General features: G+C 62.3%; 1 protein-coding gene across 18 annotated transcripts in view; it reads right to left on the bottom strand.

Moving 5' to 3' along the window:
• Positions 1–245: 245 nt before the first annotated feature.
• DNM1 (dynamin 1) overlaps positions 246–14,435 on the bottom strand; it is a 42,552-nt gene continuing 28,362 nt past the window's right edge. For 4 of the 18 annotated variants that reach the window (XM_028510127.2, XM_036022298.1, XM_028510118.2 and 1 more), the window contains 8 exons: positions 12,493–12,606; positions 8,703–8,812; positions 7,793–7,904; positions 7,362–7,373; positions 6,807–6,977; positions 5,239–5,480; positions 4,663–4,878; positions 1,258–1,570 (listed from right to left, as the gene is read on the bottom strand). In XM_028510127.2, coding sequence (XP_028365928.1) covers positions 1,498–1,570; positions 4,663–4,878; positions 5,239–5,480; positions 6,807–6,977; positions 7,362–7,373; positions 7,793–7,904; positions 8,703–8,812; positions 12,493–12,606 — 1,050 coding nt within the window. In that variant the 3' untranslated portion in view covers positions 1,258–1,497. Of the gene's footprint in view, positions 888–1,257; positions 1,571–2,182; positions 2,185–2,480; positions 2,518–4,662; positions 4,879–5,238; positions 5,481–6,806; positions 6,978–7,361; positions 7,374–7,792; positions 7,905–8,702; positions 8,813–12,492; positions 12,607–14,435 lie in introns of those variants that run through there. The other 14 variants (XM_036022299.1, XM_036022300.1, XM_028510122.2 and 11 more) reach the window with 12 other exon arrangements.

The raw sequence follows: 14,435 nt of genomic DNA, 5'->3' as shown, positions 1-14,435 counted from the left end.
TGTTTGTTCTGTCCGCGGGGCCTGCCCACACCCCACATCCACCCTGCAGGCTGAGATGGTGCCCCTGCCCCCTAGTGGTCGGAGCAGGAGTCGCAGGATGAACTGCGAATCTCCAGGTGCTTTCCCAGGAGGCCTTGGAAAGGATGGGGCCTAGCAATGGCCGGGCCCTTCACGCACCCCCGCACCCCAGTGTTTGAACCTTCACCTCCCCCTGAGTGGCACAGAGAACACCAGCCAGCAGAGCACACAGTTCCCCATCGTCCAGAAATGGGTTTTATTCTCAGCCAAGAGACAGCAAGACTGGTAGCGGTCAGAGAACCACGCAGCTGCCGGGACAGCGCCCCCGCACACAAGGGGGGAAAGATGGGCTGGGGGGCAGAAAGGGGGTGGCTGTCCACAGGCCGGCATGACAGGGAAGCTCATCGGAGGTGGCACGCTTTGGAGGAGGATGGTAGGGTGACAGTGTTTCCTTGCAGTTGGGCCACAAGACTCCTCAAAGACAAGCACGGTAACTCCCAGCACAAGGGGTGAGGCTGTGCCAGCCATATATATTCATGTGTGTGTGTATGTGTGTGTGTGCGTGTGCGCGTGTGTATATATATATGTATATATATATAAGTATTTATAGATATTTATAGAACAGGGCAGGAGAAACACCACAGAGGGGCACGAGTTTCACCAACGTCACGCTGGGTGTGTCAGCTCACCACTACAATGGACTAAGTCACAGATGGAGGGGGAGGCTTGGGGAGCCACTGCCAGGTCACAGAGCAGCCGTCCAGGCAGGCTTGGAGAGGGAAGTCTCCGAGGAAGAGAAGGGATCTGGTTAGAGGTCGAAGGGGGGCCTGGGGCTCTCAGGACGGGACGGACTTGCCTGACCCGATCGGCTGGCAGTTGGAGAGGAAGCAGAGAGAGAACAAGAGAGAGGAGGGAGAGACCTGGTAAGGCAAGGGCGGCTGAGCCCGGCGGGGGCATGGGGGCGAGCGCAGGGGAAGACGATGCAGATGAAGCTGTGGGCAAGGGTTCCGGAAGAGAGGAGAGAAAGAAGGCGAAGGTGGGAGGGAGGAGCTGGAGGTGGGCAGGGGCCAGAGCTGCACGGAGGTCTGGGGGGCAGGGTCTGGGCTGGAGGCCCAGGCGGAACCTCCCCCTGCCACACACGCTGGTCTCTCACACACCACCAGGCAGTGCACCCACAGCTCCAGACACACGATCAGCCCCCTCTGGCTCCCCCTTTCTATGGCCCCCTATCTTTCAGCCCACTGGCCCAGGCCGCTGCTAGCCTCGGGGAGTACGGGGCTGTGAGCCCCAAGCAAGGGCCACCAGGCCTGCTGGAGAAGACGGGAGAAAGAACACTGTTTGAACCAGGAGGGCGGAGCTACAAGGACAGCTGGAGGGAGCCTCGGAGGCCCCTCCGTGTGGGCAGGAGGCCCAGGAGTCCTCTGAAGGGACCCCGGGGAGGCAGGGAGGACAGGCAGCTGGATGCCAGTGGCCACCGGCTTATAAGTCTAAGAGGGGAGCCTCAGCTGGTCGGGGGACCGCAGGTCGCGTAGGTGAGGCAGGGCCCTTCCTGCTGGGGAAAAGCAGAAGAACGAGAGTCAGCGGCAGGGGTAGAGCGGCAGGTGGGTTCACCGGGCGAGCTCTGCGGCCCGGCTGGGATGCAACTCAGGGAAGCTGACTCGCCCAGGTCAGCGGACACTGCCATCCCCGTGGCTGAAACGTGCAGGCCACCTCCAGGAGCAACAGGCCCGGGTCTATGAGCCCAGAGGCTGGCCATGGTGCTTCATCTGGGGCCGAGCGCGCTGCCTTCCGTGGTGCACTAGCGGGCGTGACGACGCCAAGGGGATCGGGGAAGGGGCTGTGGGACCCTGCCTTGCCTGTGAGGTGCGTTCTGGGCTGCTGGTGTGGCTGGGACCCTCAGGCTTCCAGAAATCATCAAACAACGAGACTTTGCCCCAGATCGCTGCTCAGCAGAGGTGGGACTCCGCCCTCCTCTGCCCTCCGGTGGATCCGGTTCCCAGAGCTCCAAACCTGCACGCTGCCTGCCCCGCCCCAGCAGCATGGCTCGGATTGAGGAGTGAGTATGGCACTCCCAGGTCCTCTGGCTGCCTGAGTCCAGTGCCGTGCAACCCCCTCCAAGCTCCCTGTCGCTACACCATGAACCACGGGCTCTCTGCCCTCCGACGGCTCTACGGAGCACCCATGTCTACCAGCTCGGGTGCGGAGCCTGTCCCAAGAGCTCCCCAGGCTCAGCCATGGAGACCTTGAGCAGTGGCACTGAGTCCCGAGGCTCGCTGAGAAGGGAGGTGACAGAGCCAGCTGGCAGCAAGGACAGAAAGAGGAAAGAATAAGTCTGGAGCTATAGAAGGGGGTGGGAGGAGAGCCTGGCTCTGAGGTCCTAGGTGCGCCCCCCACAGTGTGGAGCTGGTGCGGCAGGGGGCAGACACACCTTGCATGCAGCAGGCGGAGAGGCAAGTACCTACCGTGGCTGACGCTCCTCAGGGGTCACTGATAGTGATTCTGAAAGACAGCACGAAATCAACATGGCAGTTCACACGCACGGACAGGGCAGGCCTGGCGGTGGGGGGGGGGGGCGGGGACACGCGCACACACACACGCACACGTCCGGGCGTGCACACACATGCTGTGAGGGCCCACGGCCCCGCATGCTCACGCTGACACACATGCCCACAAACAACACACGTACGCCTCTCCCGCCTCCCGCTGCCCAGCCCCCCCGCTGGCTGGCACGTGCAGCACGGACCTGGGGCATGCAGCCACTAGGCACACTGAAGCACACGCGTGGCCTGAGTCACAACACAGAAGCTTGCCCGCATACAGGAGGCATTTGCACCAGCTCCCTGCACACTCATGCCTGGCGTGCTCAGAGGGCCACCTGCAAATCTCCGTAAGAAACAGGTTTTGCTTTCTTAGGGCCCGGCTATCCTGTCTCTGCCCAAGAGCCTTCCATGGCTCCCTACCGCCCCTGTCGCTGAGCCCCAGTAAGTCCAACTTTTCTGTGGGCGCGGAGGGTTCCCCCGCCTGGGCCACGGCACCTAGGGCAAGCCCTGCTTATTCTTCCTCAGTCTGCCCGCAGCCTGCTCCAGCCAGCGGCTCTCCTTCAGGCCTCCCACGCCGAACCTCGCCCGCGCTGCCGCTCCCAGCCCCGACGCCTCGCGGCGCCTCACCACCTGAGCCTCATCTCAGCCGGCACCCAGCCTCACGGAAGGCCGGCTGCCCCCAGCCCGCTCCTCTACCCCCAGGCGGGGCGAGACTGGCCACGTGTTTCCTGTGTGTCGGCAAAACTGGAGCGAGAGCAGGTACCAGATCTTGACGTTCCCACATGTCAGACCTCAGCGCAGACCCGGGCGTGTCAGAGACCCTAAGAACCTGCACTCCCGCTGGAAGTTAGCCAAGGGCCCCCAGAGCCACATCTGCAGTGAACTCGGCACTCCTCTAGCCACGGACTCCCTTGACCACCCCCCCCCACCAACCCTGGGGGAGAGGCAGAATGTTAATCACCATTGGGCAGACGGGAAACTGAGGCCCTGAGAAGGAAAGGGACTTGCCTACAGGGCAGGGTGAGCCCGACGCTCTGAACCCCGGGCCGGGGCTCTTGACCAACACCGTGCTGCCTGCCTTACCCCCTCTGCTTTGGCTGGCAAATCGCCATACGGCAAGCCCCGTCTCTGCTTCCTTTTGGGCCATGAGGGCTAGACCCGTGACCCTACCCTGCAGCCACCGGGAAGCATGGATAGATGCTGCTGGTCTGATGTGTCCTTCCTCAGGGCGTATGTCCAGTATGCACAGGGCAGGCTGTTGGGTGTCAGAGTGAGCTTCCTTAAAAGAGGGCCGTGGGTCAAGAAGGCAAAGCCAAGGGATGAAGTAGAGTCCTTTTCCCTGGAAAGCTCTGGGACAGGGGCAGCCTTCACCCGCTCCTGCCCCACACCCGCCATGCTGGCCCAGGACAGGTAGGGCCAGAGACGGGGGGAAGGAAGAAAGCCACCAGATTGCCCCATGCCTCCCTCCCAGACCCTGGCACAGCTGCTCCTGTCCTTCCCCTCGCCTGGGTGCCATTCGTACACTCTCACACCTGTGTGCACGCCCACACACACAGCACACGCCTTGCTGGTCACAGTCACCGCCTGGCCTCTGTCCTGTGGGTCAGAGGCGGGACACTCTCCTGGGACAGCTCACAAGAGCGGGGCCTGGGAAGGGGGGGCATCAGGGTAGCCCTGAGCGTAAGTGAGCAAAATCTACACGTCCAAAGAGAATCTGGGTTCAGATCCTCTGACCCGAGGGAGGCTGACCTAGGGACGGGAGGAGAGAAGAGGACACGTGGAGAAGGGGAAAGGAGCAATGCGATGTGTGGGGAGAGTGAAAGAGGACGGAAGCGCCATGCAAGTGCTTGAAAGAGAGGGACAGGTGGAATGAGCCCCACGCCCCCCCTCCCCCCGAAACGACAACCTCCGGGACTCAGCGCTCCCTGGGGAGCAGGCTCCACCAGCCCTCCGCCACACCTCCCGTGGTTCCGGCACCCACAGGTGCCTTGAATGAAGAGCGCCGGTTCTGGCTGCAAAGGCCGACGCTGCAGAATCCGGCCCGGTCTCCCTCCCGGCCACGCCCGCCCAGCGGTCTCTTCGGCCGCTTTCAGCATCTACTCACCTGGGGACCCCAGGCGGGGCACGGTTGGGGCGCGAGGGCACCTGGGGGGGAGGGCCGAAGGGGTCAGGGGAAGCCCCCGGCCTGGAGGGCACGGGGGGCGCCGCCCCCAGGGCGGACCCAGCAGGCGGAGGCCCAGGAGCAGGGCCCCGCGACCCGGGCCGGGCTGGGGGCACGGCGGGGGCTCGGCGCTGCGGCGTTGGGCTGGACGTGGGTGACCTGCTGGCGAAAGGGAGCGAAGGACAGGGCGAGGAAAGAGATGAGCGGCTCCGCCCCACTCCAAAGCCCCCGCCCATCCAAGCGCAGGCCACACCCACGAGCGCAAAGCCCCGCCCCAGGTGATCGCGGGAGCTTAGGCCACGCCCCAGGTGGCTCCAATTTTCCAGCTCCACCAAGCTCCGCAGCCAGCGCTCCATGGCAAGCCCCGCCCAGCAACAAGCCCCGCCCTCTCTAAGATCCGCCCCTCGCTCCAAGTGGGAGCTGCCCCGGTGACGCGGGCGCGCCACTGCCCGGTCCCGGCCCTCCTCCCACGGGCCCCGGACTGGGGGGCTTTGGGGCCTTGGGGGCCGGCCCTGGTACCTGCGTCCAGCCGGTACACTCTGCACCTGCAGCCAGGAGTCGTCCACGGGAGGGGGCATGGGCGTGCTGACAGTGGTCGTGTTGATGTCGCCGATGATGCTGAGAGCCTCCTTCAGCGCGTGGTACATGCGCAGCATCTCGTCTCGCCGCTGCGCTTGCTCGGCCGACTCCTCCATCAGTGTGTTCTGGTCCCCGCACGAGTACAGGTTGGCCAGCAGCTCCGAGAAGATGAATTCCTTGGTCTGCATGCCAGCAGGTGAAGAGAAGAGAGGGCTGGGACCTGACACCTGTCTGCCTTTCCACCCGCAGGGCCCCCCTGTGCCCCTGAGCTGGACTGGAAGCTTCGGGGCAGGGAGGGGTTTGCCTAAACCCGGAGATCTCCCCTGCCCCAGCCCCAACCCCAACCCCTGCCCCTTGCTCTTTTCTCGGGTGGTCCGGAGAGGAAAAGTGACCTGTTCAAGGTCACAGCCCTGAAAGTAGCTCAGGGACTACCGCACAACTGGGGCACCCCCTTCCTCAGCTGTTTTCAGCCTCAGTTTCCTCGTCTGTAAAATGTGTTAATTAAACCCTTTTCAAGGACCTGCACGTTCCACTGGACCAAAATAACAAAGACAGTTAAAAATTTTCTGAGCCCTGGAGTAAAGGGTTGTGACTATGTGTCTGGATTGGGGGGGATGTGAGTCTTGGTGTATAGGGAAGGGGTGGGCTACCTGGGGTTACCTGGCCTGGGCTCTGGGACATTCATGGGGAGATGCTGAGGTTTGTTTGTTTGTTTGTTTTTAATGCCATAGGCCTATCTGATGTCGTATTCAGTATTCAAATGCATGTTGAGCATCTCCTACGTGCCCGGCAGTGTGTTGCTATGCACTTTGTATTCATTCATTCCTCAAGTCTATTATTACCCATATCTTCCATATGAGGAAACAGGCTCAGAGAAGGTAGTTTGCTTGCTTAAAGCCACACAGGGAATCTGAGGCAAAGCCAGGATTCGCACAGTGTTAGTGGTTCTGTGGAGTGTACATGTCAAAACGTGATCTGGGAGCCCTGGCTGGCATAGCTCAGTGGACTGAGCACAGGCTGCGAACCAAAGTGTCGCAGGTTCGATTCCCAGTCAGGGTACATTCCTGGGTTGCAGGCCATGACCCCCAGCAACCGCACATTGATGTTTCTCTTTCTCTCTCTCTCTTTCTCCCTCCCTTCCCTCTCTAAAAATAAATAAATAAAATCTAAAAAAAAAAATAAATCTCGTGTGATGGGTGCACTGAGTTTGTCACTGTTTAAAAAACAACAACAACGTGATGTGGGTGTTCTTGTACAACGCAGATTCCCAGCCCCTTCTGTAAAACTTTCCAGCATGTTTGAAACAATCTGAGCATGTAAATCTACAAAATAACACATGAAACCCACATGATACGTGTTTCTACTAGATGGTTCTGGCGTGGACCCAGGCCTCCCTCCCTAGACCCGGTCCCACTGGCCTGCCCCATGCTCCCCCCGGCCAACCTGGCTGCCCACCTCCGCGGTCCCACAAGAGCACCCGCCCGCCCCGCCCGCAGGGGTGCACCCACGTTGTTGATCATCAGATGCATGATGGTCTTAGGCATCAGGTCCCGCACGGTCTTGTTGACGATGGCCATGTACGAGTCTACCAGGTTCCGGATGGTCTCCACCTGCCGCTCCAGCTGTGGGTCCATGGAGTGCATGAAGCTGTCCGAGCCATTCTCCTCGGTCTCGCTGGCCTACCGTTGGGAACAGAGGACATCAGGGCGGCTGGGCCCTTGACGCCGGGCTCCAGGCACCAGCCCCCCCCCCCCTCCAAGGGTACCTGGAACGCTGAGGCACCGAGAGAAGCAACTGGCCGCCAGCTGGACACATGCGCACCAGCTCCCCCATACACTCTGGGTCTCTGGGCTCTGCCCATCCCAGGGCCTCACAGGACCCCAGGCCCTTGTTTAATCTTATCTCGTCTCTGATTCTAGGGCCTAGAACTTGCCTGTTTCCCAGTCAATAATTTGGGAAAGGATATCTCTAAGGTCCCCTCTTGACTCTAAGGATCTGGCCAGAGGTGGTGCCAGGCTGAAGATGCATGGGAGAGGGCTCGGGGAGGGGGCAGGCACACTCACCTTCTCCTTGTCCTGGGAGGCCCATGCCAAGGTCATAGAGGTCACCACACCAGCATTGCCACCGCGGCCGGCCCCAGCAGGCAGAGCCAAAGCAGATACACAGAGGAAAAGGGGGGAATTGAGTGAACCCAGGACACTGTACCCCAACTCAGGCAGCTCTAGACACCGCAACGGTGGAAGAGGAGTACAAAGAGGAGACAGTCACAAAAAACCACCCTCATAGGACAGGGATGCAGGAAACGCCATCTGTGGCAGAGAGTGGACACGAAACCGCTATTGGAGGTGGGGGGAGGAAGGCTCCACGTGGATCCCGCCCCAGCACGGGGAGGGGGAGGAGGTCGGTTACTTTTTGCTCAGCGAGGGCTCTGAAATGTGGCATTATTTGGTGTCACTGAGGCCCCGACCCCTCTCCTCCCCGGCCTGCCACTCACCCCCACACGCTCGGGGTACACTCCAGCCCGCAGGAAAGAGGCCTTCCAGCTGTCCACCTCCTCCTGTGTCTCGCAGGCCAGTTCCAGCTGCCGATAATCCTTGTAGACATTCCTGCAGGATGGGGCAGGTGGTGAGGGGAGATGGGCGAAGCCCGTTGACCTTGGTGGTTAAGGGCATGCAGGGACTGGGGTCATCACGCCTGGGGTCCTGCACTGGCTTTCTCGTTTCCCAGCTGGGTGACCCGGGGCAACTCCCTTCCTCTCTCCAAGCCTCAGTTTCCTCATCTGGAAGATAGCTTAGCAATCATAATTCCTGCCTCCTAGGGTCCTTGCGGGGATTCAGTGGAATGAGCAATACAATGCTCAGTTAGAAAGGGATTGAGCCCTTGGACAAGGGCATCTGGGACAGGGCAGCCCCTAGGGTGGGACTGGCTCCCTCCCTGGCGCTCTGGGGACCCCTCCGATGGCAGTTATCCTGAACTGTCACCTCCGAGCAGGAGAAAGCCCACTAGAATCAGCCCTGGGTTTCAGGGGAGATGCCCGGTGCTGCCACTGGCCCCCTGCACACTCACCCACACGAGAAGGGGACCGGGCCTGACTGGGGCTCGTCCCCAGGCCTGGCAGAGTGTCTCATGCAGAGCAGGCGCTAACCAAGTGACTGGAAAGATGGGGGTGGGGGGGTGGGGAGGAGGCAGGAAGGAAGGAGAAGAGGGAGGGAGGGTGGGTGGGCCGGGAAGGTCTTGACAGTGATGCTGAGCGCACAGCAGGGGTTCCATGAGTATTTGCCAAATGGATGACTCTCAGTGGGGCTTGGGCAGGGCCCTGTCCTTTCTGAATCTGTGTACCCCATTTCTCCCCGGTGGGGGAGGCGTGGGGCCCCGCAGCCCCGGCGCGAGGGGCGGGCAGGCACCTCTGCTCCGTGTTAAACAGGGCGAAGATGTGCTTGCTGGACATGAAGCCCTTCTCCACGTCCCGCAGCTTCAGGTTGTCCACGGACAGCATGTATTTCTTCTCTTTCTCCTGCGGGCAGAGCCGTGGGTGAGGTCGGCGCTGTGTTCCGAGGCGCCTCGCTCCCTAAGGGCCTCTGCGTCGGGGGGGCCTGGGGCTGTGGGTCCTCACAGCGGCCCCGGGCGCAGGTGGGGGGCCTGCTGGGCACCTCTGCATACCCGCCGGGGCCCTAGGGCCGAGGGTGGCTCCCACATCCTGCCCCAAGAAAGGCCTGGAGGCAAGCCAGCCTAGCCCCAGCCCAGGGACCCCCCCCACCCCCTCAACTCCCCGCCCTGGAGCCTCTCTCGCCCCTGGCCTGGCTGCTGGGCCTGCTTTGGATAAGCCTCTGACTTCATTTCCTGACTAGAGACAGGAAGGGGGGCCACCAGCCCCTCGCTTCAAAGGGCTGGCTCAGCCCACTCCCCACAGACGCCCATGTGTTAGCAATCAGCACATAGCGCGGGCCTGGAGATGGTGAGTCTGCGTGCAGATGTGTGTGGTTGTGTGTGTGTGTGCAAACACACACAAGCCCAAACACATACCCTGTCTCCATTGTGTGTGCGTGCCCATGAGTGTTCGCTGCACAGGGGTATGAATGTGAACTCGGGTGTCTGAGGTGGTACCCAGCACAGCCGGGTGCCCATGTGAGCACGTTTGTGTGCCCGTGAGGATGTGTGCACACTTTTTGTAGATGTCTGTGCCAATTGTAAACATCTCGGTGTTTGCGTGAACGTGCCTGAGGCACACGGACTGTGGGTTCGCGTGTTCACGTGCACACGGTTTTGCGTAATGGGCTGGGTGGTCCGGGAGGAGCTCTGTGTGTCTGGGGATGGGCGTGTGGGTGCCAGGCCTGTGTGCACACGTGTGCAAGCCTGGTGCAGGCCCATTTGCTGGTAGGCTGCTGTGTCAAGGGGAGGGGCTCAGAAATCTCGGGAGGGTGGGCCCCAGGATGGGGCTCTGGGAGCAGGAGAGAGGGTTCTGCTGTGTGTGACTCGGGTGCCCACCCAGCGCCACGGGGCCCACGCTGGGGAGGGGGCAGGGGTGCTCTGTGTGGGTCTCGGGGACCCAGGACTTGGGCAGGAGCCTCACCCATGTCTCAGGTGGGGGGGCTGGGTTTAGGAGAACCCTGCTCCCTGTCCTGGCATCATCCTGCCCACCTCCCTCTGCCCCCTGCACCCGCCTGGCCCATCCTGTCGCATAAAGCCCTCTTTATGCCAGGCGAGTGGCTGGGTGGCCGGGAGCCCCAGAGGGCGGCTGGGGGAGGAGAGGAGGAAGTTGCACACGAGGCCAGGGAACATCTGGAAGCGTTCGAGGGAGGCCCTGCCGCCGCCGCCCTGCGCGCTGGGGTTGGACACGAAGCAGGAGTGGCCTCCTCCCCCCGCCCCTCCCTTCCTGCTGGCCGGCCCCCTCCCCAGGCCCCTCCCTCCCCGCACAGCTCCTGCTCGCCCCTGCCACGTCAAAGGAGGCAGAAGGGGAGCCGGGAGCAGAGAGGGGACCTGGGGCTGGCTGGGCTGGGGATGGGGGCCTCGGATCTCCAGGAGATGGGGCCGAAACTCCCACCGGACAAGGGACACTGCCGTCCGGACGGACCGGAGGACACGTCCACTCCGTCTACCCAGTGTTTAGACTATCTGTTCAGGACTCCCGAATTGTACAGTAGTCTGCACATTGGTTAGGCTGGCTGGGTTAGACCCTCGGCGCCGCTGGAGAGCTGGACCGACATCCGCCACCCCAGGGCTGGAGCCTGCAGCTGGGGCAGGGGGCGTGGGGGCACGGGGTGGGCTGGGAGGAGGTGCAGAGGGCTGCGGTGCTGCCCTGCTGGGACACGGGGTGGGGGTGCCGATGGGGGGTGAGAGGAGACGGAGAAGATGGGGGCAGTTAATGAGGACCGGGGATGTGGGTGGCTGTCTGACCAGAGGGTCGCCCCAGTCCCAGAGACCACAGGGCTGGCGGCTGGGGGAAGCCGGGGGACAGATTACCCTCCCCCTCGGCCGGGGCCACCTCCATGTCCCCAGATGTGCTTGTGCAAAATACCATCACATCCAACACACACACACACACCGCCTCACCTTGACACACGCACCCCACAACTCAGGCACACACGTCCCCAAACCCGCACTTCAAATCACACATCCATGCCCCAAGCACACACGCACATCACAAGTGCACACACGAGTGAGCACCCCCACACCCCCATCTTACACCCTAAATACATACATATTAAATACACACTTATCTCAAGTATTGCACACGCACACACACCTTCCTTCCTCAGCCCACTTGCCCCCCCCCCACACACACACACTGACACACTGAGCGCGGCACACACGTCCGGTCACACTGCAGGCACACACAGCCTGTCCCCAAGTGCACACGAGAGCCTCCTACACGGAACATACCCAGACGCTTGCATCCCGAACTCTCCCCTGCAAACACCCCCACACGGCAGCCGGGAGGCCTCACACCTCCCCGCCGCCCCAGGCTCGCTCCCACTCCCCACACACCCGCAGGGCCCAGGCCGGCTTCCTTCCGCACAGCGCAACTCCAGCGTTCACACAAGGCTCAGAAACGGTCCCCCGGGTACAAGGTGAGGGGCCCCTCCTGGATACGCCACCCCCTCCTGCGGTGCGGTCAGCCAGCCCCAGGTCACACTGTACACTGTGGGGCCCACAGTGGGCACCCCCCAGCCCACGGGGGGGGGGATGCCTAGGGAGCCCGCCTGAGTGACAGAGCAGGAAGCGACGCCACTCACCCGCCTGCCACTCCACCTCACACTGCAGCCCTTGCAGGGGCCCCTGCGCTCAGGGAGCGGCCAGGGTTGAGGTAATGAGGTCCAGATGGCCGGCGCCCCCGCCAGTGATGACAGGGGGCCCCGCCCAAGGTGGGGTGGGGGGCCTGCCCAGGGTGACTTGGAGGGGCAGAGATCAAGGCGGGGGGCTGGGGAACCAAAGTCACGGGGCCGTACCTCGAGCCTCGCTTCCCCGTCATGAGCTGAGAGCACCCTGTCCCCCAGGAGCACCCTCAGGAAGAAGAGGGTCCCTTCCCCCATACTGTGGCCAGCTGGAGTTCATTACCACAAGCCCCCCCAGCCCTCCCTGCTCTCTCTCTGGTCACCTCTGGAATCCAGATGTAGAAGCCAAATAGACTCATTCTTAAAGGAGACCAGCAGCCAGGGAGGGAGGGAGGGAGCAGGGCGGGGGTCTGTGTGCCCCACTGGGCAGGGAGGGGTTTCAAGTGGCACCTCTGTGGGACCCCGTCCCTCCTGGCCCCTCAGCCAGGTGACCCTCCAAACATCTCCCTCGGATGGGGGGGCCAGGGGACTGGGGTGCAGGGGTTAACAGGGTGTCTGGCAGCTGGACTCCGTGTGTCACGGGCCTGTGGGGGCCACAGAAGAGGCGGCACGCCCCGGAGCAGGAAAACAGGAAGGCCGCAGGGCCAGCGGGGTGGGGGCGCCCGGCCCCCTCGCCCCCCCTTTCCATGGTGTGCAGCCCCCAGCTCCCCAGTCCGGCCAAGCCATCTTCTCAGCCCAGCCTGGATGAGCCCCCCAGGACAGCCTGCCCCCGATCCTTGCAGCCCACCTCCACCCAAGGACCTTTGACGGTTTTTATATTTTTTTACACCCTGCTGGGTGGTCCAGTCCACACCAAGCCAGCAGTAGGGCCTGACCCTGGCCACCAGCCAAACCCCTCGATGACCAGTGGCCCTTTACTCACCTCGTCATCCTTGTACCAGGACAGGTTCTCGGCGGTCAGCACAAACCAGTACTCCTTGGAGCCTCCCTTCATAATGCCGATGTTGTTGATGGTCAGCCAGCCCTTCCGGATGACCTGGGGGGCGGGGGCGGGCGGTCAGCGGGCAGAGAATGGGCTTCCCCGAAGAGGAGCAGGCAGGCAAAGAGAGGCACGGGGAAGCCCACTCCTCTCCCTGCTCTCGGAGGCCTGGCTGGTCGGGGAGGGTGGGGGCCAGACCTGCCCTGTTTGAACCACAAGCGAACAGGTCGGGAGACAGAGGAAGGCAGAAACCAGCTCAGGACAAAGGGCCTTCTGACAGTCAGAGCCGTCTGAGTGGGGGACTGGTGGCCTTGGCAGGGGATGAGCTCCCCGCCGCTAAAGGTATGCAAGGAGACCTTAGGTGGCCGACCGGACAAGACCACTCTGAGCGTCTTTGCAGCTTCAGATCTGATTTATTCTAAGCCTTGTCGCTGACCTCCGGGACTTTGCACGCGCTGCTGTAGCCTCTGCCCGGAAAGCACTTGCCCTCCTGTTCGCCTGGCAGATCGCTACTCACCCTCTGGGTCTTGGCTCAGAAGTCACGATCTCAGGCAGCCCCTCCCCCTCCCCGCCCCCGCAGTAAAAGTCAGGACCTCCATTATAATCTTGTATCACTCTCTGAAGTCTTCTGTGGCAATGACTAGTATTTTGAATTCACGTGTGTGTGTGTATGCATCTGTTCACGTCAGTCCCTCTTGCTGAACTGTGAACTCCCTCGCTCGGGGCATCCCAGCACGTTGCAGAGCGCGCGGCAGGCAGGAGGGGGCCAGTAAGCATACGCGGCATGATACAGTAGTGGGGTTCGAAGAATCTTCGGCACCAGGCCCCGGACACAGGGAGGGTGGCAGGGAGCCGGGGCAGGGGGAAACCTCAGAGTCACAGGAAAAGGTCCCTTTTCTCAGCAGGAAGAAGCTGTCCCCAGGACCGTCCCGAGCCACTGCCACAGACCAGGGCCTTCGGACTATGCTCCCAGGGCAGAGCCTGGCCCAGACCTGGGGGTGGGCCGGATGCAGAGGAGAGGGGGGGCTGCGTCTTCGCCACCCCCTTGGCCCTGGCCTCCCTGGTCTCCTCCTCTGGGCACCCAGAGAAGACCCAGGGAGCCTGGGGCCGGGCCTGCTTCTGAGACCCTCGAAACCCCCCTTAACCCTCTCTGGCTTCCCCAGGAACCCGAGTCACGTGGTGGGTCAGCAGCTGAGCCCTTAACAGGGACACGGCAGCCTGGTGCCCCGTGGCGCCTCTCCCGCCCTGTCCCAGTGCAGCGAAGACTCCTCCAGTTTCTCGCCACTGTCTTCGGAAACGAGTCCAAAAGCCACACACTGGCACTCGTACCTCAGCGTCCGACCAGCAGGCCCCGCCCTGCTGCTGCCCCGCCTGCTGCTGATCCGCAGCCTCCGTCCTCCCTGGGCCCCCGCAGCCCCGCCCTCCCCCCTAATCCAAAACCCCTCCAGAGCCCCTCCCACTCCCCCCCGACCCCCACTCTGCCTGGGCCAAGCCTGGAGGCCTAGGTCTCCAAGAGGCAGGGCCAGGGTCTGACTCCCGTCCAGCGGCCAGCACGGTGTAGGCGCCAGTGAGTGCTTGCTGAACCCAGCTGCCCTGAGTTACTCCACTCGTGGATTACTTTATGCTACGGAGCACCTACTGTGTGCCAGGCAAGCTTAAAAACATGCTTCTTTTCCTGGCTGGCGTAGCTCAGTGGACTGAGCGCGGGCTGGGAACCAAAGTGTCCCAGGTTCGATTCCCAGCCAGGGTACATTCCTGGGTTGCAGGCCATAACCCCCAGCAACCGCACATTGATGTTTCTTTCTCTCTTTCTCTCTCCCTCCCTCCCTCCCTCCCTTCCCTCTCTAAAAAGAAATAAATAAAATCTTAAAAAAAAAAACATGCTT

Source organism: Phyllostomus discolor, chromosome 3, assembly GCF_004126475.2.
Source record: "Phyllostomus discolor isolate MPI-MPIP mPhyDis1 chromosome 3, mPhyDis1.pri.v3, whole genome shotgun sequence".
In the NCBI taxonomy this organism is placed as follows: Eukaryota; Metazoa; Chordata; class Mammalia; order Chiroptera; family Phyllostomidae; genus Phyllostomus; species Phyllostomus discolor.
Note: the sequence above shows the minus strand (reverse complement) of the source record. Positions and strands in the feature narration are given on the sequence as shown.